This window comes from Palaemon carinicauda, chromosome 6, assembly GCF_036898095.1.
Source record: "Palaemon carinicauda isolate YSFRI2023 chromosome 6, ASM3689809v2, whole genome shotgun sequence".
NCBI lineage: Eukaryota > Metazoa > Arthropoda > Malacostraca > Decapoda > Palaemonidae > Palaemon > Palaemon carinicauda.
In genome coordinates this window covers 7,269,891-7,294,058 of record NC_090730.1, presented here as the reverse complement: position 1 = coordinate 7,294,058, position 24,168 = coordinate 7,269,891, and the positions used below count along the sequence as shown (strand labels likewise).

General features: G+C 35.3%; 2 protein-coding genes across 2 annotated transcripts in view; one reads left to right on the top strand and one right to left on the bottom strand.

Moving 5' to 3' along the window:
• Positions 1 to 3,476, top strand: part of LOC137642411 (uncharacterized) — a 620,767-nt gene extending 617,291 nt beyond the window's left edge. The window contains 1 exon segment of the mRNA XM_068374954.1: positions 2,321 to 3,476. Within this exon segment, the coding sequence (XP_068231055.1) occupies positions 2,321 to 2,446 (126 nt within the window). The 3' untranslated portion in view covers positions 2,447 to 3,476.
• Positions 3,477 to 10,419: 6,943 nt separating this feature from the next.
• LOC137642410 (golgin subfamily B member 1-like) overlaps positions 10,420 to 24,168 on the bottom strand; it is a 45,274-nt gene continuing 31,525 nt past the window's right edge. Inside the window, exon 3 of the mRNA XM_068374953.1 lies at positions 10,420 to 21,110. Within this exon, the coding sequence (XP_068231054.1) occupies positions 11,178 to 21,110 (9,933 nt within the window). The 3' untranslated portion in view covers positions 10,420 to 11,177. The remainder of the gene's footprint in view (positions 21,111 to 24,168) is intronic.

Genomic DNA, 24,168 nt, shown 5'->3' with positions numbered 1-24,168 from the left:
CGGATTGGGACCTCCAGCACTCTGATTTGTCACAGAAGTACTTGGCTTTCATTATGGGAAAGGTTATGAATTATTCACTTTGCCTGAAATACCTTTCATCTCTCTTCTGGCTCATGAAGAATGAGATAAAGCATTAGACCTGGAATGAGGAGGATTTTGATCAAAATGAGTGCAAGACTTGTGGGCATTATGTGAGGGGAGAAGGGAGAGAGGTTTTCCTCTCCTGAACTACAAGCATGTGGGAAGAAAAAGAATGATCAGGCAAATCTCGCTGAGAACGTCTATCTCTTCGCTGAATAACATGGCTGGGAGTTTGACCGTCTCTAATGTGGAGGACCATCTCCAAGATCCATGGACGGTGTGACACAATGAAATGACCGTTATGGTTCAGCTGCTAGTTTCCTCTAAAAACAATGTGCTTAGGTTTCAAATAGCCTGTAGTTACTTTAACTGATCTAAGGACAAACAAAACAGACATTAACTTGGTATTTTCATTTCTAAATGAGTCTGAAAGAGTATAGATTAATCTAGTAGCGCATGTAAAACTTTTTCGTTATATCAATAAGAGTTATTGTTCCTTGTGAGATGGTGCCCTTGTGTCTTGCTTGCATAAAAAAGTGCGCTTGTTTGGACCTGAAAGCGAACATGGGAATTATTTGTAAGCCTGTGAGTGCATAGCAGCACTCACACTAGGACAGTATGACCAGATCTGTAATTTCTGTGAGGCACTACGACAATATGACCAGGTCTGTAATTCCAGGTTTTCCTGAAAAATCTGAAATAGTAGTAGTAATCTTCCTTGGGGAGAACCTCTAGGAGTCGAAGGAAGGTTAGAATCGTTGCGAGTGTGGATAGGAGAATAGTAAGCTCCTTTTAACAAAACTGCTTCTGTACCAGGTGGAATAGGCTGTGTTGCCTTTTAGTGTGATGTTCCCTTAGGCGTACATTTAGGTGATACAGTACTTTGAAAATTCATACCAGGGAGTGTAAGAAAAAAACTCCCTGCTCTGTAAAATCTGACACAAAAATATGATCTCTCGAGATAACCTTTCAAGGTTCATATAAGCTGGCAAAACCAATGTAACCTGTAAACATCTCTTGATCCTATTGTAAAATACATGAGGACAAAGGATCTACATCGCTGTGTAAGATCTTGGGTTCACTAATCATAAATAGGTGATAACATATCAATAAATAATCATAAATAGCTGATAACATAACAAAATCCTGCACAAAAAGCAGTCTCCTCAGGGAATTGGATTCTCGGGAAACGTCGATAAATATGGCTCTGAAATAGAAAGGTCAGGGGTCAGGAAGGAAGGCTTCTGCTTCTTCCTTCAGCAAAGGAAGAAAGCAAAAGGGGAGCAATGCCTCTAAACCTCCTTCTTCTTCCAACACTTTTTACAAATCCCTGGGGAATTCACGACTAAAGGTAAAGAGCATTGCCTACCACGACACCCAGGACACAAAGGATGGGCATCTACTTCCACTTGGCTCATGAAGGTACCCCAAGGACTAACTCCAAGATTGGGGTACATTTTCATATTTGCTTGAGATACACTCGTAATCACAAATGCACCGAGAGTAAAGTAAAAGTAATAAAGCAAAATGTAGCATGGACAGCATTCAAAACAGCTTCTGACTGGAACGATGACCAAGCGTTAAGTGATGCAAGTCACGCTGACAGCGTGACCTTAAGTGCATGGGATGCTAGCAACCATACAATGCTACCAGAATCCCACATTTTCCGTAATTCTGGTCTTAGCCAAACAACTAAGACAATAATTCTGGTCTAAGACAATAAACCCATTTAAATGACGATGGTTTGTACTTTGCATAGGAACAAAAATGGTTTGATTAAGTGCAAAACAAATACAACATTTTTTAATAGCATTTATAAGTACAACTAGGTATAGGAATTCTTAATATATAATAGGTTGATTTGCTTATGTTAGTAATATAGCCTGGACTTTCAACAATGGAGTAGGGGTTGGAGGTAATTGGACGAGAATGTTTTTACATGAGAACCCCACCCTTGGAATGCATGATTATTGTACAATGTATAGACCTTTTCTCTCAATTGTGACAATATAGAGTACAACATCAGTGATACACCAAAAAAAATACTTAAATATTATTCATAGACCTTAAAATATAAATGAACTTTTGCTATCCAATCCATAGCATGGTATAGCACAGTGCTTCAATTTTCTTAAGATACTAAAGGTTAATCTCTACACCTTAACATAAACATTTTCATTTTGTATGTTTACATGTATAGCAAATTACTGCCACCTAAAAATGCTTCTCAAAATTTCAGGTAAAAGAATTGAGATTAGCTGTTGAGAAGGAACGAAAGCAAGCAGAAAAGGAAAAGAAGGAAAGAGAGAGACTCCAGAAGAAAGCAGAAAAGTTAGCTGAGAAGGCAGAAAAAAAGAAAAAATAGTGATTAGCCAGAAAAATAAATAAAAAAAAAAAAAACCATGTTATTACTGTACAGCTTTTGAAAAGAATCCAGTAATAGATATCGATCACGCCTACACACTGAAAAATTGTCCTATCTAAATTGAGTTTACAACTAATAATTGATAAAAACAGTTAATAGTACAATGAAGGCTTCAGTCTGTATATCCTGTTCACTGGAATGTAAATATATATAATTTTTTTAACTAAGTGTTGTCCATTGTGACAATGATGTAAATGAATTTAAATAATAGTGGTGCATTTCTTTCATTTTTTTATTTGCTCTGTGATTAAACTGATGTTACAAACAGTTAAATGGAATCCAATCCAAAGACTAATTTTGTGTAGCCCAAACCCAGAAATTGCTACGTACGATCAGTCGGTATACTTTCAATCCTTGATAAGATGGATGTACTACCTAGTATTTCCATGGAACCTTCTTAATTCTTTCTTGTTAGTAGCTGTGCAATGTAATGAGTGTAAATTGTCAGTTAGTCATTCTTGTCCTATAAAGATTGTGGAATATATTTTCATACTTATATACTTAGCCTGAATCTTACTTGGTCAGTAAAAGGGAAAAAAAAGAAAATCCTATTTAGGTTAACTACATAATCTTTAATGCAAGGAACCCTTCAGGAAAATTAACCTAATCTGAAGAACAATAAAGTTTTTAAAAGACCACATGATCGACTAAGGCAAGTTACGTTGATCCAACTTCAATAAGATTGTCAGTAATGGCTGCCAGCTTTGTTTAAACAAATGTGTTTTTATGAAGATTCCTTGCATAAAATGGGAACCATATCTTAACAAAAAACCATTGATTACAGGGAGACAAGGAGGTTGATGATAATGATGCCTTAACTAGGGTAATAAGGAGTGAATGGATTATGTTGCTGTGCATTTTCATTTTTATATAAAACTCAATTCATTCTTATTTTTATTTACTTTTTTTTTCATCTGCCCTAAAGTCCATCTTTTGTCTACCGTTTTGTATGTTAGACATTGAGACTGGCTGTTATAATTTTATAATGGTTTTACCTAGCTCTTTACCTTGTTAGATTTTATAAATTCCATCACATCATGGCATTATTGTACTTATTTTCTATATGTACTGACAGGATTATGAGTAGAGCTATGTTTATAATTCTTATTAATTAAAAAGTTTGTTTTTTAATATATACCATTATTGTTTATTTTAAAGATATAGGATTGGTATAGAGAATGCATTTTTTTGCTAGTAAAAGAAACCTTCATTGCATAGCCCGAAATACCGGGTACTTCCACCCCTGTGTGATAGTCATTTCATTTTTTTAAAACTTGCATTTACTGAACTTCTCTCTTAAGGTGTGCTTTATCCTTCAGAAGAAAACACGAGCTTCCTGACATGCATCAATTTCATGTAACTTTTGCTATTTAACCCAAAAACGGTGTTTAAATGTATGTAACTTTTACAAGCATTTGCTTCTTGTTATTTTGTCACTCAAAAGTAATTTTCCTATAAACTTTTGAGAGCAGTATTAGGTATGTTGTCAAAACAAGAAAAGAGATAATGTTGAATTGTATGTTGTTTCTTGGTGAACAATACATTATTGCTGTGTAATCTATAAAAGTCTAAAATTGAATTTAATTTCACAAACACAACACATCATATGCAGATTATTATCATTCCACTTAATCATGCAAAGAAACGGGTTGAAAATAATATTTTGCAAGCTATGGTAACTTACCATTAAGAGCTTTGTTGATTTTAGGGATTTGATTAATTAATGAAAATAATCAACTTTTTACATTATGCTTGCAATTTTTATCCTGTTGTAATAAGTTGGATTTTATACAGAGTCAAAGTATTATTCATATGTAATTAATGTATTTTAAGGCATTTTCATTGTAGGTGACTTACAACTGTAAATACCGAGCGTTGAAATTATGTCTGTATATTTATCTGTGCTTTTGTATAATAAAGTATTTAAAGATAATATAATCTCTAATTTGCCTTCACTTACTAAAGTAATTGACTCCCTATCTTTCTCTCCAACTTTTTTCCTTAGTATGGATAATAATTACCTAAACCTTCAACTAAAACATACCATTTTAATAAGCTATTATTTCTATGCTCACCTAACATTCATATTGCTTCTCTCTCAGAGCCTGGTTTATATCGACGTCTCCACAAAACTAAAATAATTTCTTGTTTCCTTGACTTTAAATAGGACTGGGCAGTTAATGACATATCCCAACTTGGGTACACCCTAAATGCTTTGTCTTCAGTCTTGAAGTTGAAACTAAATGCTCAATCTTTTCACTAGACAGTCTACAGTATTTATAAATTTTATCAAAATTCTGTTTACTTTAATGGAGGGGGGTTAGTGGGAAAAAGACAGGACATTTTAAATTATAAAATAATACTTAAAACATGCTTATCCATAAGAGGGATTGATTGATTTAAAGTTCTCTGGCATCCTGACATCGATCCATAAGAGGGACATTGAGATCTTTGCCCTCCTCACAACAATGTTCCCGCCATGAGACATAGAGTGAATACAAATAACGATTGCCCAAAAACAATTACCTTGAATGATCTACGCAATACTTGCCACAAATTCAGAGGGAGACATCTTTATACACACTAAAATGCTAACAATCTGAAAAATGGGGGGGGGGTGTCAGACAAATGCAACGCAGTCTAAGATGACAAAGATTCTGTGGCACAGACCAGTTGTGCATCTTGTCATTAACTGCTAGATTGTCTATTTTACAAGAAGCACAAGTTTATTAAATGGAAAGTAAACTTTATTTTTTTTTTAAGGGGTAAATGGTGATAAAACCAAGCTTCTAGAAAAAAGCAATATGAACATTAGGAGGTTCATGGGAATATGAAGACCCTTTTCAAACTAAGTTTCTCTCCAGATTAAAATCCTAAATACAATCTTACCATCAAACTACTGCATACACTTACTTATACATATGCACTATCAGCCACACTAAAAAAAAAAAAAAAATATATATATATATATATATATATATATATATATATATATATATATATATATATATATATATATATATATATATATATATATCAAAATCAATTAGAAAACACATTTATCAAAAACTTCTCATTTGAACCTCATCCCCTGCAGCTACTACAGAAACTAATCCCAGAAATCTTGATAAGAAAACCAGGTTTCTGTTAGATAGTGCTTACCAAAAACTAATTTGGTATGCCACACAGTTGCTACTAAAATTCTTTCCAAAGAAAGATCCATACCATAATTATGAAATATAGCTGCACTTTTAATATAAAAAACCCTAACCATCAAGTCGGTGAGAAACTTTCAACGAAGTAAAACTTCACCTTTATTTAAACTTATCTCGAAAACCTACATTACCAACAACGATTGTAGTTCACTAAAGTGCTTAGCTTACGCTAAAGCCAACAGGAAAAGTCTTAGCTGTGAGATCTTTAACAGAAAGATTTTCCAAAAGTTCAAAACACGAACCTTCTAAACACATTAGTAGGTTGACCTATAGGAGCAAAGTGGGATGTGAGCAAACAAATTTTAATTGGGCTGAGTGATGCACCAGTCTACAAGCAAAAAAATTTGTCATACAAGCATTTTTCACGGATATGTACAGTACTAATACAACTACCATAAGATACGTAGAATTTATCGGTTGCAATGAAATATTACAGTAATCCCTCAACTATCGCAGGGGTTCCATTCTAGGCACCCACTGCTGTAGCTGAAACAATGCTTAGTAGATACAAAAATCTATGGTAAACTTTCACTATTTTAATTCTTCATTTATTTCTAATTTCATAAATTTAAGCTTTTATAAACCCCTCTTAAAAATCTTATAGACTCATTATGCACTTTTTAAACAAAAGGCAAAAACAAAATTTTTTTTCAAAACTATTTCTATTTTTCCTAACTCTACAAACCTCAGTTATTTATAAGGGTTTACTCCTAATTAGTTTTGCTACAACCAGAAAAGCTTGTTTATTGCCAACCAGTGGAAAAACTTGTACATCCAGATTCGACCAGTCCTATTAGGCCATCTACTTTCCATCCAAAAGTATCTGAATATAAGGAGCAAAATACCTGATGTTCTTGTTGAGAGATGTTCCCAACATATCCAGGTTTAGTCTTCCTTATTAAATCCAAATCTCTTGACACAATGACGAATACAGAGACTAATTTTTTGGAAGAATCCGAACCGAGGTAGAAGGACTATTCGTCTCAAATTTGTCTAAGTCAATAGAACTTCCGCTATCCAGAATAAGGGTTCCAACTTGGATTCCCTGTTTCTGAATACAAGATAATGCTGTCTTGTTGCCTATAAACAGCACCAATCACTTTCTTATTACAGCGACCTCCTGAACCTGTAGGGACTCAACACCACTACCTTCCAGGCAACTGATACAAGTTCATTCTTTTTTTGTCCACCCAACCTTTCAATTGGAGCCTCCATGAAATGAGGTGTCTGTAATGCTCACTTCTAAGGACACACTGTGATAACAGACAACAATCATCCCACCATTGCAGTAGTTGAAGTTGGTTCTTTATCGCTGTAATATGAATTGTGTCTAGATTAAATATCCTATTCCAATTCCTTTTTAAGATATTAGAAAAGTCATCTTTAGGTAACTCATCGGAATGCTCTTATCCAAAGAAACCATGGATCGTACCAGTCTCAAACACACCAAAACTGATATTGACTTCATCCTCTTTAGCTTTTCCAACAAAACAAGAAAAGACCGAATCCTCTTTTCTGATGAAAAGGAACATTTTGCTATTTCACTCACAAACGTAAAATTCTCTGAAATGGGAATAAAAAAAAATATTCCAAACTGATCAGGCCTCTTAACAACCTTTCCAGCAACATGAGTAACTACACTTTTTGAATTTAGATACTTTCCCACAAAGCATTAAAAAACAGCCAGTAGTCATGTATAAAGACCTTGAATCCCAGAAATCTTATCCTTATTGAGAGGGGAACCATCATCCTGGGAAAACTTAAAAGTGCTATTCTGAATCCTTAAACAAAAGCACTTTAATTGGTAAACCTTCAACACGTATTGCCCCCAGGACTGTCATGAGCATTTCCATTGTAAACTTGTTTAGCATCAAAACATCTAGAAATAGTCTCCCACCTCCCAAGAATTGGGGGACTAGGATTAACTGTTGTAAAGACTGTGGATGGATTCATGACCTCTTATATTATATCTTCTCTATAATTTTTATAATCTCTTACTTCCGAACATCCGAAATTTTCAAAGAAATTTGTATTTTCCCTAACTATAAAAACCTGATATGAGTGCAATTTTGGCTTAGCTGGAAACAGCCATTAAACTTTTAACAAGGTAATACAGTAGTAGTTACTGGCGGTTAGACGGTAAACACGGCCTAGCCAAAAGGCGGCCTTCCATCCGCTTTTGACCTTAGCCCTGGGTCTTGCAGGGTGTTGAGGCAGGAAATGTAACTTTTAAAGACTCAGGTTTGAATTATTGGGAAAATACAATTTAATTCTCCTACCTTAAAGACTTGAGCCACTGACATGTTCTTAAATGCTAGCTTGGAGCCAATAACCGTGACTTCATGAGCCCATGAGCAGACCAGAATCGCAGTAGGATCTGAAATAATTCAAGAGTGCAAGGCCCATAGAGAGATGATCAACTCCATCATACACTGCACCAACAGAGCCCTTACTGATTGGTGCACAAGAACAAACCATTAGGTGAAACTTGAGGAGTTTGGCTAGGGTTCAAAACTAGGCCATTTAGGATTGAATCTTAGAACAAAAACCTAACAGCCTTCTTAGATTTAACAAAGAGGAAAAGAGCTTATGAAGCCACAGCAAGAGACAGAGTGAATGAGAGTTATGACTGTCCAGAAATAACTCCCTGTCCAGAAATAACTCCCTTGAACATTTTACAGAGTAATTATTAACAAAACCAGGAGAAAACATCTCTTTCGATTGCTAATAATCAAAATCACACAAGACAATCTGGAGATGGCAAACAAAATGTAGACCTAGGCCTATAATGCAAGATTTATAAGTAGACTGGGAAGCAAAGCATCTACACTGTATCCAAGGAAGGTTATGGCCATTAAGTGTACTATTGTCTCACTACTGTACTAGAGGCCTAGACATATGTAAAGTTTGGAAAATGGGAAATCTTCAATTAAGGTTAACCGTGAATTATTAATTCTTATTCATTTCTGAAGTTAGGAGTTATAAATTGTTCAATATTTACCATAACAAAACCTTTCAAAATTAGTGTACAGCAGGGGTGGCCAACCTATGGCGCATGCGCAAACAGTGGTGCATTGCACGATTACAAGTGGCGCATTGTACCCAACAGATAATAAAAGAAAAAAAAAAAACAAGCCTGCTCATAAAAAAAAAATAATACTAATAATAAAACTGATTTTTTGAAAAGATACAAAAATAATTTAAGGGGACCTTCCGCTATGTCCTGCATTTTTTCTTCTAATTACTCAAAATACAAAATTTCTATATTTGTGTTACAGTTTAGACACACATAATACCTTCATCATATACCAACTTTACAGAATTCATTGAAAAAATCATATTACTACTAGCAGCCTTTGATAGCCGTTTTAGTGATTTTGCATGCTTGCATTTATAAATCCAGTTTCGCTTACTAAACATAACATTCTGAAGATGCTTAGTAATATATAGATGGAACTTATTGATCTAAAATCAAATTCAGTGCTGAAGAGTAAATTTAATGAACTTCCCTCACTTCCAAGTGCGTCTGAAATGTTTAATTTTTGGTGATTGTCAACAGGTGACCATTTTCCAGGATTTAGAAAATTTACCCAAAGTTATTCCTGTCGCTTTGGAACAACATACAGATGCGGGCAAATGTTTTCATCAATGAAAATGATCAAGAATTGAGGTCACGACTATCCGATTCAAATCTGAAGAGCTGTCTGTTGCTCTCGGTTACTAATTTAACTCCTAATATTACAGATTTAGTGAAAGCAAAGCAAAATCAAAAGTCTCATTAAACTGTACCAACCGTGTTTCACACAATTGTACATAATTCATTTTGTATATATTATGCTTGATTCTTCGCTCCTCCCTCGCACTAAAATGAACATGAAAATTCCTGTCTGGTTTTTCCTCTGTGATATTGTCTATCTTGTGAACTTGTCATGTCCTGTTGCCTTGAGGTTTTGTATATAAGGAGAGTGTTCCACAACAATATAACTCAGTCGTTTCCAATCTGCCTTTGATTTCACAACTCTTCTCTCGGCCCGTCACATTGGTCACTCCGGGGTCACCAATGTTAAATCATTTCCTTTACAGCTGCTACATCTGTCCTCACACACACACACACACACACACACACACACACACACACACACACACACACACACACACACACACACACACACACACACACACACACACATATATATATATATATATATATATATATATATATATATATATACAAATTATTATATGTATAACCACCAGATATGTCCAAATCACCATACTTGGGGATCGAAAGGGGGTTAAAGTTTGTGTGGCGCATCTGAATTGGAAGTGAAAAAAATTGGTGCATGGGAAACAAAAGGTTGGCCACCCCTGGTGTACAGTATATGTGTATTAATGAATATGTGGAACACAAAGCTAATTTAATTTATTTCTTATGGGAAAAAGTTTTAGGATACTGTAGTTTGCACCCAGAACAAATTAAACTAGTAACCTGAGGTACTTCTGTTATACGTGGCTTACTAGTGAACAGTTGTTGTATGTCTTTTGATAATATGCTGGTCTATTCAAGAATTAATATTTCTAAAGATTACACTAATCATACGTAGCTTTTATATGCTGTATTGCAAAAATAGTTGCTAGTGCCTGTAGGGTAAGCTACCAACTTGTACTGTACAGTTAGGTAAAAATTTAAACTAAATGTTTGTTTCAACATACAAAACATGGTTTATTTTAATCAACATGAATGATTTTTTAACAGAAAAAAAAAACCCTCAAACATATACAGCCTTCATCTGCAGTTTGAATGTTCCATGATATATATTCCAGTCTAGTTAACAGAAACTGCAGAATGGATGCGGTAATATGGAAAAGAAGTAATGGGAGGTAGTCACTTAATTATGACATTACATAGAAAATATTTCTTGAACATAAACTACCAAAAAATTTGTTTAAGCAAAACTATCCATCATATAGAGCCAGGAGGCAATTTAGCGAGAAATCAAAAAGTAAAGTTACAACCTTTGTGAGGGACCTTTCCTCAGAGTAAAGTAAACTAAAAGTGTGAATTTCGTGATACAGCATATTTACATGAAAAAAATCTCCCAACAAAATTACTGGTGTTGATACAAAGGTCCATTTATTGGTAGGGCAACAAAAGTACTGTACTTACAATGGAAGTAAATAATTACCATTCAGTGTGAAACCTAATTTCTTACTAGATTATAAAGAAATATTCTTTCCTATTAGGTACTACACATATGCTTGAAATACCATTTAAGAATAATTCCTATCAATCTTCAGTGTATGAAAAAAATAAAATTCTGTTGATATAAAAATTAAATAACTGTACCATGGGCAAAAATGGCTCCAACTACGCAGAAATACTTAATACAGTAGCGGTCACTTAGTTACCTAGACATCTAATACTCTTTTGGGAATAGATTAGTACAATGTCTTTATTAAAAAAGATTAGCCCCTGTGACTGCAGATATCATTTCTTTAAACTGTTCCTTTCTTTTCCTTTGCTTGTTAATTGAGGCATTCAAACAGCTAAGCCACAATTCCAAGTTTTCTTTGAAATCTCTACATTCTCCTATCAATGTTTTACAAAAATAATGTGAGGACATTTGCTCCAAGTTCAAACTGTACTGAATTTTTGCTACCTCATCCTTATAAACCTTATCTAAAGGATTGTACGTCTGACATTCCTTGTCTGTTAGTCTTATATTAAAGTACCTTGTTTGATATTCTAGATCCTGTTCCCTATTGCTGACCTCTGTTAAGAGTTTAAGGTACTGTGATCGTTCTTCCCTCAGAGTTTCCTTCAAACTCTCATTACTATGTTGCATATCTACCACAACATGTATTAAATGCTTTGACCTCACCTGCTCTTGATGGGCAAATGCTTCTGCAATTTCAATTTTTGACTCTGCTTCTTGCATAGTAGTTGAGAGAGATAAAGGATGAACTTGCAATTCTTGTTCGGTTTGGTGATTATGTCTTGCTGGACCTGGTTGTATAACAGACAGATCCTCCCCATTCCCTTCTAAATATTGTAATTTCATATTCAAAGCTAAATTGTTTGTCTGTTCTTCCTCAAAACTTTTTTTCACATTCATAATTTCTACCTCTAACTCTTGGACTTTGCTTTCAGCTACATAAACCTTTGACTGTTCTTCATGAAGTAACTTTCCGAGTTTCTCATTCCTCAACTGTTCCTCCCATAATGCAGATTTCAAATTTTTCATTTTATTTTCTAGATGTTTCTGTTCATCACAAAATTGACGTATATACTCTATATCCTGGGAATTGGGACTATTGCTCAATTCATGTGATACCTTGATGTTTAATGCTCTACAAAGCATAATTTTGAATTCATTCCAATGATTCATTTGATCAATGAGTCTGGAATTGTATTCTGATATTTCATTAAACTGAGTAGCTAATATTGAGTATTCTTTCCTCCAATCTAAATTTTTCTGCTTCAGAAGTGCCTTGAACCTATTCTCTTCCTCTTTCAACTTGTAGGAGAGATGATCCTTCTCTCTCTCAACTTGCAGATATTGAAACTGGTGATAAACAATTGACTTTCTCAAGTTAGTTGCCTCAGATTTCAAATCATCAATTTCTGACAAAAGTCTTTTCTCTTTTAATTCTCTTTCTGCTTTTTCATCTAAGTCAACTTTTTCATCACTAACCTGTACCTTGCTGATAGCTCTCATGAGCTTTTCATTTTCAACAACAGCTTCATTAATTTCTTGTCTAACAGACTCAAGAGAACTTAGTGTTTTACAATGCTCATTCCTTTCCAATGTTAACTCTGCTTCCAAATCTAAGACTTTACCTTTAAAAGCATTACTCTCATTCTGTAAGGTATTTACTGTGACAACTAATGCTTGCTTCTCTGTACAACTCATTTCATACAACCTTTCCAAATTATGAATTTCTGCTCTCAGAGCGATAATACTTTGATTACTCTCTTGGAGATTCTTCTTGAGTTCACAAATATTATCATCACATTCCCTTTTACTTTTCTTGCTTTTTTCTAAAAGATTATTATAGTGACTAGCCAACAGACCTTTCTGACTCACTTCTTCAAGGAGTTTCTGGTTGCTCACCAACAAGTTACTCAATTTTTCTCTCTCTCCTTTCAAAATGTTCTCTATTTCAGCAACTTCTCTAATCTTAATATTATTTTCTTCTTCTTTCACCACTACTTCACTGGAAAGTTTTTCTTTATCGAACTCCAACGTCTCTACCAATTTTTGTAAATGCCTTTTTTCGATAATCCATGATTCCTGGGCATTTTTGAGTTTCCGATTTTCTTCACCAATCTGTTTTCCAGTTTCAACTAGCAGCTGATTTTGCGTTTGAAGTTCTTCATAAGAATTTTGCACTTCTTTATTCTTAAAGCTCAGTGATTCAATAGCTTTTCGAAGTTCAGAATTTTCTATGACATGAGTGTCAAGAGTTTTCTGCTGAGAATGTTTTTCAATATACAACTTGTTGACCATTCCTTCCAACTCCTTATATTGTGTGCATACTGACATCATCGCTGTTAAGATTCTTTTCCTTTTGGCAGAAGATGATTCTCTAGACTCTCTCTGTGCTAACCCCATTAAAGTATTTTCTTCAACTGTTTGTTTATTCTCTGATCTATCATCTAATTTCTCATGCTGCTGGGTGTCTAAATATTGGCATGTTACACCAGTATCAAGAGAAAAAAACTTTTGAAATTTCTCAAGGTCTTCAATACAGCTTTTCTCTTGAGATATTGATAATATTCCCAAAGTTTGTTCAAGCAAGTTTTCAAACTTCAAAAATTCATCTTTAACACCAACTAACACCTCTACTTGATTTTGCAGGTCTTTTATAGTAATCTCTCTCTCCTTGAGAGCACTTTCATACTCAGTGAACTTGTCCATCAACAAGACATCATGAAAACTATACACACTTTCCTCAGCATTCTGGTTTTTTGCATATGAAAACATATCAAAAGTTTTACATAGTTTTCCCTCTTTATGAATTTCAAAACCTGTTTCCAGGTCACCGGAGTGAGAAGCTATCTCTTCATTCTCCAAGACTCGATTCACTTCTTTTTTCCCACATTCTACTCCACTTCTATCTCTCAAGGTCATCGAATGAGGAACTCTCTTATTCTTCCTTTGTTCTAAGTTCATACTGGGAGAATTTGTTGCTTCCCAAGTAATTTCACATCCAATGCTTGGTTCGGACTCCAAAGTACCTGGATTGTTCATTTCCTTAGGTTCTTGTCTTCTAATAAGAGCCTCAGTCAAGTACACAACATCATTCAACAAGACTTTGATACAATTTCCTGTGGATATTGACTCTCCTAATATCTGGTCAAAATTTTCTTCAAGAGAAGAATGCCCACTTTCCATCTGAACTAAGTCTAATGTTTTCTTCTTGTTCTCAAGGGTAACCATAAATTTTCTCATTTTCATAATGCAACTTTTCACTTTGTTGCCTATTTCTTTGACTTTGAAAATTTCCCATGCCTTAATGTCAAGAACTTCCCTACTATTTGTATTTTCCAAAGCAAACTTTTTCGTATATTTCTCTTTCTCTTTCACAACTTTTGATTTTAATTTCATTTCTACCCTACTTTTTTCCACCTCTGCCTTTTCTCTTATTAATTCTCCAATATAATTGCCTTGATCTTTGATGACATCCATTTTGCTTTCCAGTTTTGACTCAAGAGCATCAATATGTTTTTCGTTCTCTTCTATTCTTGACTTTAATGTTGCCTCAATTAGGGCTTTCTCTTTCACGAATTGCCCTTCTCTGGACCTTAACTCTTCAATAAGCGTTTTCTTTTCAGCTTCGAGATTTTTTAAAAGCTTGATAGTCTTTTCCTTACACTTCCAAATGTCATCTCTCTCTTTTAATGGTTTAACCAAAGTTTTTTTTCTTTCTTTAATAGGGGCTACTTTTTTACGATAGTTTTTCTCACACATCTGGAAATGTTCTTTAAGTTGTTTATTCTCATTTTCTAAATACTGGTACTTTCTCCAAAGCTGAGCCACAACGACATTCCTCAATAAATCTTCAGTACATACACCTCTATTATCAAACCTTGAACACTGTCCCACTTCACCAGCTTCAACTTGCATTTCCTTAGGGTATTGAGTTAATGCGAAGATGCCTTTGACATTTCCTGATTCTTTAGTTATGTCATTTGTAGCCTCCACATGTCTTGCCTCAAAGAAATTACTTATACTTTCTCTACTGCCAATGATATCATCTCCACTATCATGAGATTCATCTTTTTCCATGTCAATTCTAGTATCCTCTGTTTTACATATGATATCCTGGCTACAACAGCTGACCTCTTTTCCAAATAGCTCATTTTCCTCCGGAAAAGTTGACTTTACCTGTCTTTTAGAATGTTCTCCTTTCTTTTTCTTAGGAAACAACTGTTTCTCTGTATCACTTACAAAAAAATTACAGTTTTTATTTTTGGCTTGTCTTGATTGCGAAATGAATTTATTTGTAAATGTGTTGGAAGCAGAAACAAAGTTACTTTCAAATCTTACTTCTGAGGTACCAGAAACAAATGAGCTTTGGCACGTGATGGTTTTCCTTTTCTTACCGAATTGACAATCTTCCTCTTCCCCTCTCTCTCGCTTTTTTGAAGAAATTGCAGGGTCTGATATTCCTTCATTTCTTCTGTGAACTTTATCCACCAGATCCACTTCACCAACTTTAATTTCAAAGTTCTGTATTTCCGCACTGTCAACTAACCATCTGTTGAAATCATGTTTTTGTTGAAAATAATCCTTATCGACTACATCTCTATCATTACAACTCTTCAGTTTTTCTTTTTCATTATAACATTCTCTATTTGAAAATTTATCAACTATTTCAGATTTTTCCTTCTGAACAATGGAAAAGGCCAAGTGTTTATCCATTACTTTTGTTTCCTGGTCATCTGTATCAACAAATCCTTTGAAGTCTTTAAACTTCTTATCTGAATGTAAAGGTTCATTGTAAGGTTGCGTGTCCTGCTGCTCTAACGTCTTCTTATGTCTACCATCTTTTTGTAATCTTTTGATTACTACAGCACATGATAACTGGTTCACCTTCTCTTCTATATCTTCAGAATAACTGGGTTCTGTACAGGTTTGGCCCGATTCATATTCTGGAGGTGTATATTCGCTCAATTTTACAGAATCATTTGACAAACTGGTCAACTCGTCTGCTCTTGACATTGATGACTTGTCTGAATTGGGGAGATACTCTCTTCCATCTTTGGATTTTCTTTGTGACAAACTCAACACTTGAGAAAATTTCTCGGATGCATAAACATTATGTACTACTCTTTGCTCAAAATTATTTCCTGACTTGTCTCCAAGAGACAATGCTTTATCTTGAATCATGTTCATACCAATACTCTCCATTTTAAAAATCAAATCTTTTTCAATCAACAATTGCTTTGGAACACAAGTCTTCTCAGTATCTGGATACTTGAAGGATAATGAAGACTCATTAAAACACTGCTCTTGTAAAAATGTACTACTTTGATTTTTTTTATGTTCTACAATTTTATGTTCCATGAAATTACTGTCTGGTGTTAAACGTGCAGACTGAGTTTCAAAAGTAGGAACTGAATTAGAATTGAAAGAGGTATGTAGGTCCTGTATCTTACCAAGAATGCGATTACTCCCTATTGTATCATTAGACACTTCACTGTCTTCCATCATTTCATTTATCTTTCGGCATTTCAATTGATATCTTTTCTGCTGATCATCCTTGGAACACACACGAGACCTGTCCAGTAGAACTGGTTTATGGACTTTGTTACTGACAGCAAAATCAGTGGAAGTTCTAAAACAAATTTTTTCCAAAGGTATTGCAAGGTCTTTACACTTACTTTCATCACTGGTAGTTTTTATAGTTTGACCAATTTCATCACTATTATCCTTTCCAGTACACTCCAGGTTTAACTTGCTACCAGATAGCTGATACTCATGTCCTCCACTTTCACTGCTTGAAAAAATATCCAAGTGCAAAAACCTACCAAGTTTTCCATCAGTTTCAATGCACGAAAAAATTAGCAGTGTTACATCAGCTAACAGCATCTCCAGATCTAAATAATCTCTAAATATATTATTGGATGTTAATCCCTCTCTAAGCCTTATATAAAGTTCTCGAAGGATAGAGATAAGCTTTGGCATTTCATTTTTTCTTTGTTTCAATAGCATAATCAATTCTGGGTTATGGTTAGTGGATGAGATAGCTCTGGAAGTGACGCAACCTGCAAAGTCCCTTTCGCCTATGGAAGAATTAAATTGATCACTATCATATGAGGAAGGCAAAACAGAATTTTCCAATGAACCACTGTCTTGAAGGACTTTCTGTTGCGCTAAAACTGTGTAAGCAAAATATGAAGCTTCCTGCTGGAGCTCTTTAAGTGATACATTTTTTTCTTTAATCTCCTTTTGTAATGTTTTTGTCTTCTCATTCAATTGGAGAATTTCACGCTGCTTTTCTTCCAAGGCAGTAGCAGAAACATTACTAATTTTAATTTGCTCTTGAAGCAACTTTACCTGGTTTTCCAAGTTGTTGATTACAGTTTCAAGGCTCTTGATAGTGCTATCACGAGAAGTTATATCCTCCTCTAAGCTTCGAATGGATTTATTCTTATCAGATATTATATTTGAACATGAAACCAGACGTTCTTCCAACTCTTTCATGTGTTCAGACTGTTCTATGGCCTGGTTACCATGAGCTTTTGCAACACTATGCTCTTTAACCTGGTAACCACGGGGCTTTTCAAAACCAAGTGCCTTTCTTGGGGTAAAATATGCTCTTCCTTTTTTAGAGACAGTGACAATTCTCTGATTTGTTTCAATTTTTTCATCTTTCTTAATCTCTTCCAATCTGCGCTCTAGACTGCACACTCTAAACTCTTCATGTAACAATCTATCCTTTAATTCCTCAACTTTCTCTTCATGTTCTCTTATTATTTCCTGTTGTTCACAAGCCTTGTTTTGATAGAAAAGTAAGTCTTTACACATTTGATTTAATAGTTTTTCTTGTAACCTTGCAGCATTTCTGTTTTGAGAGAGGAGTAAGTTTTGTTGACTAATACATTCCAACAAACTTCTCTGGTCTTTATTCTCCAAAGCCTGAGGTTCATTTTGTAAATCACTTTGTATAACCTTATTCTTAATTGAATCTGTAATTTTGCTAGCATCCGAGACCATTGGGGTAGGATTGTTAGCCATATACCTGACAGGGGAGTTTTTGTGGCCCTCTTCCAAACTTAGTGAATTTGAAGAAGATTCTGTTATTACTGATGAAGGAATACAAACATCATGGGACACAGAGGATAACACCCGAGCTTCTGTGATCAAAGGTGACGGCAAAGGAATTTCAGATACTAGTGAAGGTCTGTGCCCTAACTCGGATGTTTGCGAGATCGTGCAAGTACTGGGAAATAAGCCTGGATTAGGAGCTACACCAGATAATAATCGATCATTTGGAACTGATGACTTCAATACAGGGGTTGGTTGTACTTGATTTGCTAATTCACCAACTGGAATCATTAATGAGGACCTTTGGGTATCTGTCATTCTGGGGGTATCAGAATTTTGAGATATTTTAATAGATACACCTGGATTCTTCAGAGAAGGGGTATCACAAATTTCTGCAGATGTTGGAATGCTTCTAGGAACAATGCAAGGAATTGATGTTTGATACCTTTCAGAGATATTCTTACATTCTGTGGGCAGTGGTATTTCTGAAATGACTATATTTGACATCTGGGATCTGGTAGTCATCCTTTGAGGATTCAAAGAGTTAGTATTTAATTTTGAAAGTACTGGTGACCTAACCTCAATTACAGAGGCTTCACGAGAATCTTCACTTGGAAGCAAATTACTAATGTTTGGCTCTTCAAATGGAATTTTTATTTTATCACCTATACCTTTAATTTCTTTATCATTTCCTTGACTACAGTGTTTCTCTAGTTCCGACTCAAGATAAGTAATTCTTTCTTTTAGTCGTTTGTTAGTTTCAAAAGACATAGATTTTGCAGATTTCAATTCTTGTTCCAAAGCTCTGATACGACGATGACGTGATTCAAGTCTCTTGTTAGCTACTTTTGCAACTGCACTTAATTTTTGAATATGAACTGTTTTTGTCTTGATTTCAATTTTACATTTAGCAAGTTTAGCCTTGTTATTGTTTACCAAAGTCTCCAGGAATTGAAGATCATTGTATAAACCTAGCAATATTTGGCGAAAATCTTCAACACAAGATTTTCCCAGAACAATTTGACAAAAAGTAGCTAAAACCTTGTCAACCTTAGAAATATATTTATATTCATGTTTTCTATAAGTAGGACCTTTTTTGCCCATAACCTTCTTATTGGCAACCGAGTCCTCCTTAATGTGGTTACATGCATTATCTACTATGTCACACAATTCTCTTATGAGAGAGGGACAGTTACACCCACATGTTGCTTCACTACATTCTTTTAACTGAAAATTGACTATATCTGGAGCTTCATAATTCAACCTCTTGTTATAAACTTTTGATAACCCTAGTTCTTTGTCCTTTTTTTCTGTTCTTTTTTCATCAAATGTATCACCGAGACCTAATTCCTCTCTTTTGTCGACAAAATCAATACTACTAATTACATTCAAAACAGAACTGCATGGTACACAAGGTACACTTGACAGACTTTGTTTACTATCATAATTTGCTAACATAATGTCCCTAACCTCTTGACATTTGGAATAAGCTGTTGATTTATCATCATCTATACCTACTGGAGAAGTTCCAGCAATTGACACAATTTCCCCCAAAATCACACTTTTATAAAAGTTCAATACCTCATCTCTCAATATGTCTTTAGTATTAAAAAGCACACACACCTCATTACACTTTGGGATGTTATATTGGGAACTCTGAAGAATACTTTTCCATACAGGCCTTCTGTCAACTTCTGTTATATACTTATGGAGTGATCTCAATAACTTCAACTGCGTGTGAAAACCTTTAATAGGCTCTTTTCTTTTCCAACGACGAATTCTTTTTATCCACTTTATCACCTCTTGATCTGTAAACTTACCACAGTTAACAGCAGCATAAACAATTTCTAAAGTAACAGATTCTAAAGGTATTGGGAGTAATATATCATCTTTCACAGCATTTGCTCTTCTCAAAATATAACAAAGATCTTTAGCATCATAAAGTTCAAAGTTACACAAATCCTCACAATCTTCAAAGGGCTCTGATAACAGGTGACTACTTGTTTCACTGGAAACCCACTTTGCATCCACAATTAACTGATTACCAGTTTTCAAACATTTGATTCCACTTGTATCATTACCTTCAAAAACTGGACTTGGAATACCATTATCCTCATTGGCCTGATTTTCTGTACTTGTATTTTCCTCCATATCTATAATATATGAAGTATTGCTGTCATTTATTCCTTCAGTTGAAGCATTTGTACTGCACAATGACTCATTACTGATGTACTTTGCACCACTATTTCCTAGATTTTCAGGTTTAATATCTTGGCATAGAGTCAAAGATTTTGTACTTTTATTCTTATTTGCGATATACGTTTTTCTTACACCTCTCATAATTTTTGTTTTAAAATGGGTTACAAGTCCTGGTCTTTTAAAACATCCCTGAATAGGGATTACTTCATCAGAATTTCTACAATTTTGAGAGAATGGTTCCAAGGTGGTGTTATTTTCATAACCCAACTTCAATGAACCATCAGTTTTGGCCCTCTTTTCTATGTGACAAATATTAGAAACTTCACATTCAAGACTGCTTCCAGTACTTGTCATATCCTGTTCCTGTACTAAAAGATCACCTCTAACATGCATTTGGTTACTTAAAGATTCTATTTTCAAACCCTTTTCATACCCACAAGCTTCTGCATTTTCCCTATGCTCAAAATTACTTTCCATATCATGAACATCAAAACCTTTCTCTTTTCCATTCATAAGTGTTTCACAAATGGACTCGTTCCCCATTACTGGCTCACATTTTGGAGATAATCCAGTGATAACTTCTGCAACCAATACTCCCTGCGGATAATTTTCCTGTTTCTCCTTAACTGTCAACAGTCTATCCTCCTCACAAGATGTTACTTTTTCACTCGGAGAATGCTTTATTCCCTTCTGGTCAATGTCAGATTCATTTATGATATTACTAACCAAAGGTAAACATGCAGAAACTTGGCGTTTACCTGACATTTCCCCAGGGGTTTCCTGAATAGGGGCCTCAAGCTTGGGAAGTTTCAAATTGTCCTGAATTCCAGTTTCTTTTGTCATTTTCCTACATTTCATCACAGACTTCTGCTGGAGGACACTTCTGTGCGTCGCAGGTGACGGTGAATTACGCTGTAAGTGAAAAGTATTACCATTATTATTAATACTGAATTAGCCTGTAAAGTGAAATGTATAACCATTATTATCAATAATGAAATATCATTATTACTATTATTATTATTATCATTATTATTATTATTTCTATCAATACTGAAGTATCCATCATCATTATTATCAATACTAAAGTATCATTATTATCATTATTGATACTGAAGAATTATCATTATTACTATTATTAATGTCATTATCATCATCATTATAAGTACAGTTTCGAGCTTACAGTACTTGGAAAGGCAGAATTCTAAAAAGACAAAGGGTACCAATTAGGAAAGCAGCCAAATGCAGAAAAAATGGAAAATTACAAAACAGAATTTTCATATTTAGATATCAAAATTTATGTTCATATTACTTCTCTAATAGCCAAGCTTATCGACATTTGCTGGTAAATTTAAACAAAAATACCCAGCCTTGGAAGCCTCCTTTCTAAACTCAACTGGTCTTCCAAAACATTCATATACCCCCAAAATTATACTTAAATCTTGAATGTCTCCCTTAACAGCAACTCCCTTATCTGGTACAAGAGGGTGACCATGTACGGGGTTGTATGATGAATGGAGAAGTATTGATTTAAAAGCTCAAGATAAAAATGAATGGCAAAATCTAACCGAGGCCCCTTCATCAATAAGCGTAGGAAGAGATGATGATGATGCTATACATATGTCCCTTTCTGAGTGGGTGACACCTTATCATAGTGAAAGGGTTTGTGCATTGCCGTGACCAGCAAAGCTGTACAAGTCAGTGCCATTCCTACGATGTTGATTTGCTATAAATGATTAAAACACAGTCTCCCACCATCACCAATCCACAGTAGCCAAATATAAGAAAAACTGGCCAAATCCTAGATATGAACACACCAACCACGTCATGGTTCCAGATGTGGTTTTGTGATGAAACACTTCTGACAACACTGCTAGTTTACCCTACCCTTTGTGGTTCCTAGTCAAGCTTCATTTCATCAAGGGATACTAAATATCAGAAGCTAATTATCTGGACCTAACCAGTCTAGCAAATATCAAAGTGACTGCTGCACCCCAAAAAAAAAGGGGCAGAAAGTGAGGTAAAACATTGGTCGATCTTACCTCTCATTCTGGACTTACATCACACCTGCTATTCTAGACAAGATGCATATTGTCCAATGGGGGGATAGGTTAACAACATGATCTGTTGAGGCTTACCAAAGTTGAAGAATGAATAAATAAATAAATTTACACACACAAATATATATAATATAAAGGAGTTACACAAGGACACCCCATCTCATAAATTATTTACAGCATGTCTAGAAGTTTTTAAGAATTTCATCATCATCTCCTCCTCCTATGCCTAATGATGCAAAGGGTAGATTTAACCAGTCATCTCTATCTTAAGCTGTTAAAATGTTATTTTTATTAATAAAATAAATTTTTGAATATACTTACCCGATAATCATGTAGCTGTCAACTCCGTTGCCCGACAGAATTCTATGGAGGGATACGCCAGCTATCACAATACTAGAAGGGGGTGTATTTACCAGCGCCACCTGTGGCCAGGTACTCAAGTACTTCTTGTTGACACCTCCTCAATTATTCCTCGGTCCACTGGTTCTCTATGGGGAGGAAGGGAGGGTCGATTAAATCATGATTATCGGGTAAGTATATTCAAAAATTTATTTTATTAATAAAAATAACATTTTTCAATATTAAACTTACCCGATAATCATGTAGCTGATTCACACCCAGGGGGGTGGGTGAAAACCAGTGTACAAGATTAAAGGATAGCTAAGTATCCCATATTTCATATAATCAGTTATCCACAATAACAATGAAATAATAAGTACCTGGTAAGGAAGTCGACTTGAACCGTTACTCTGCCTTTAATAAGATCGTCTTCCTTACTGAGCGCAGCGTTCCTCTTGGGAGGCTGAATCAACTCAAAGGTGCTAAAGTATACAGGGCTGCAACCCATACTAAAGGACCTCATCACAACCTTCAACCTTGGCGCTTCTCAAGAAAGAATTGACCACCCGCCAAATCAACAAGGATGTGGAAGGCTTCTTAGCCGACCGTACAACCCATAAAAAGTATTCAAGAGAAAGGTTAAAAAGTTATGGGATTATGGGAATGTAGTGGCTGAGCCCTCGCCTACTACTGCATTCGTTGCTACGAATGGACCCAGGGTGTAGCAGTACTCGTAAAGAGACTGGACATCTTTGAGATAGAATGATGCGAACACTGACTTGTTTCTCCAATAGGTTGCATCCATAACACTCTGCAGAGAACGGTTCTGTTTGAAGGCCACTGAAGTAGCCACAGCTCTCACTTCATGTGTCCTTACCTTCAGCAAAGCAAGGTCTTCTTCCTTCAGATGAGAATTTGCTTCTCTAATCAGAAGCCTGATGTAATAAGAAACTGAGTTCTTAGACATTGGTAGAGAAGGCTTCTTGATAGCACACCATAAGGCTTCTGATTGTCCTCGTAATGGTTTTGACCTTCTTAGATAGTACTTAAGAGCTCTAACTGGGCAAAGTACTCTCTCCAGTTCGTTCCCCACCATGTTGGACAGGCTTGGGATCTCGAACGACTTAGGCCAAGGACGGGAAGGAAGCTCGTTTTTAGCCAAAAAACCGAGCTGCAAGGAACATGTAGCCGTTTCAGATGTGAAACCTATGTTCCTGCTGAAGGCGTGGATCTCACTTACTCTTTTACCTGTTGCTAAGCACACGAGGAAAAGAGTTTTTAATGTGAGGTCCTTAAAAGAGGCTGATTGGAGCGGTTCAAATCCTGATGACATTAGGAACCTTAGGACCACGTCTAGATTCCAGCCTGGAGTGGACAACCGACGTTCCTTTGAGGTCTCAAAAGACCTAAGGAGATCCTGTAGATCTTTGTTGGAGGAAAGATCCAAGCCTCTGTGGCGGAAAACCGCTGCCAACAAACTTCTGTAACCCTTGATCGTAGGAGCTGATAGGGATCTTACGTTCCTTAGATGTAACAGGAAGTCAGCAATCTGGGTTACATTGGTACTGGTTGAG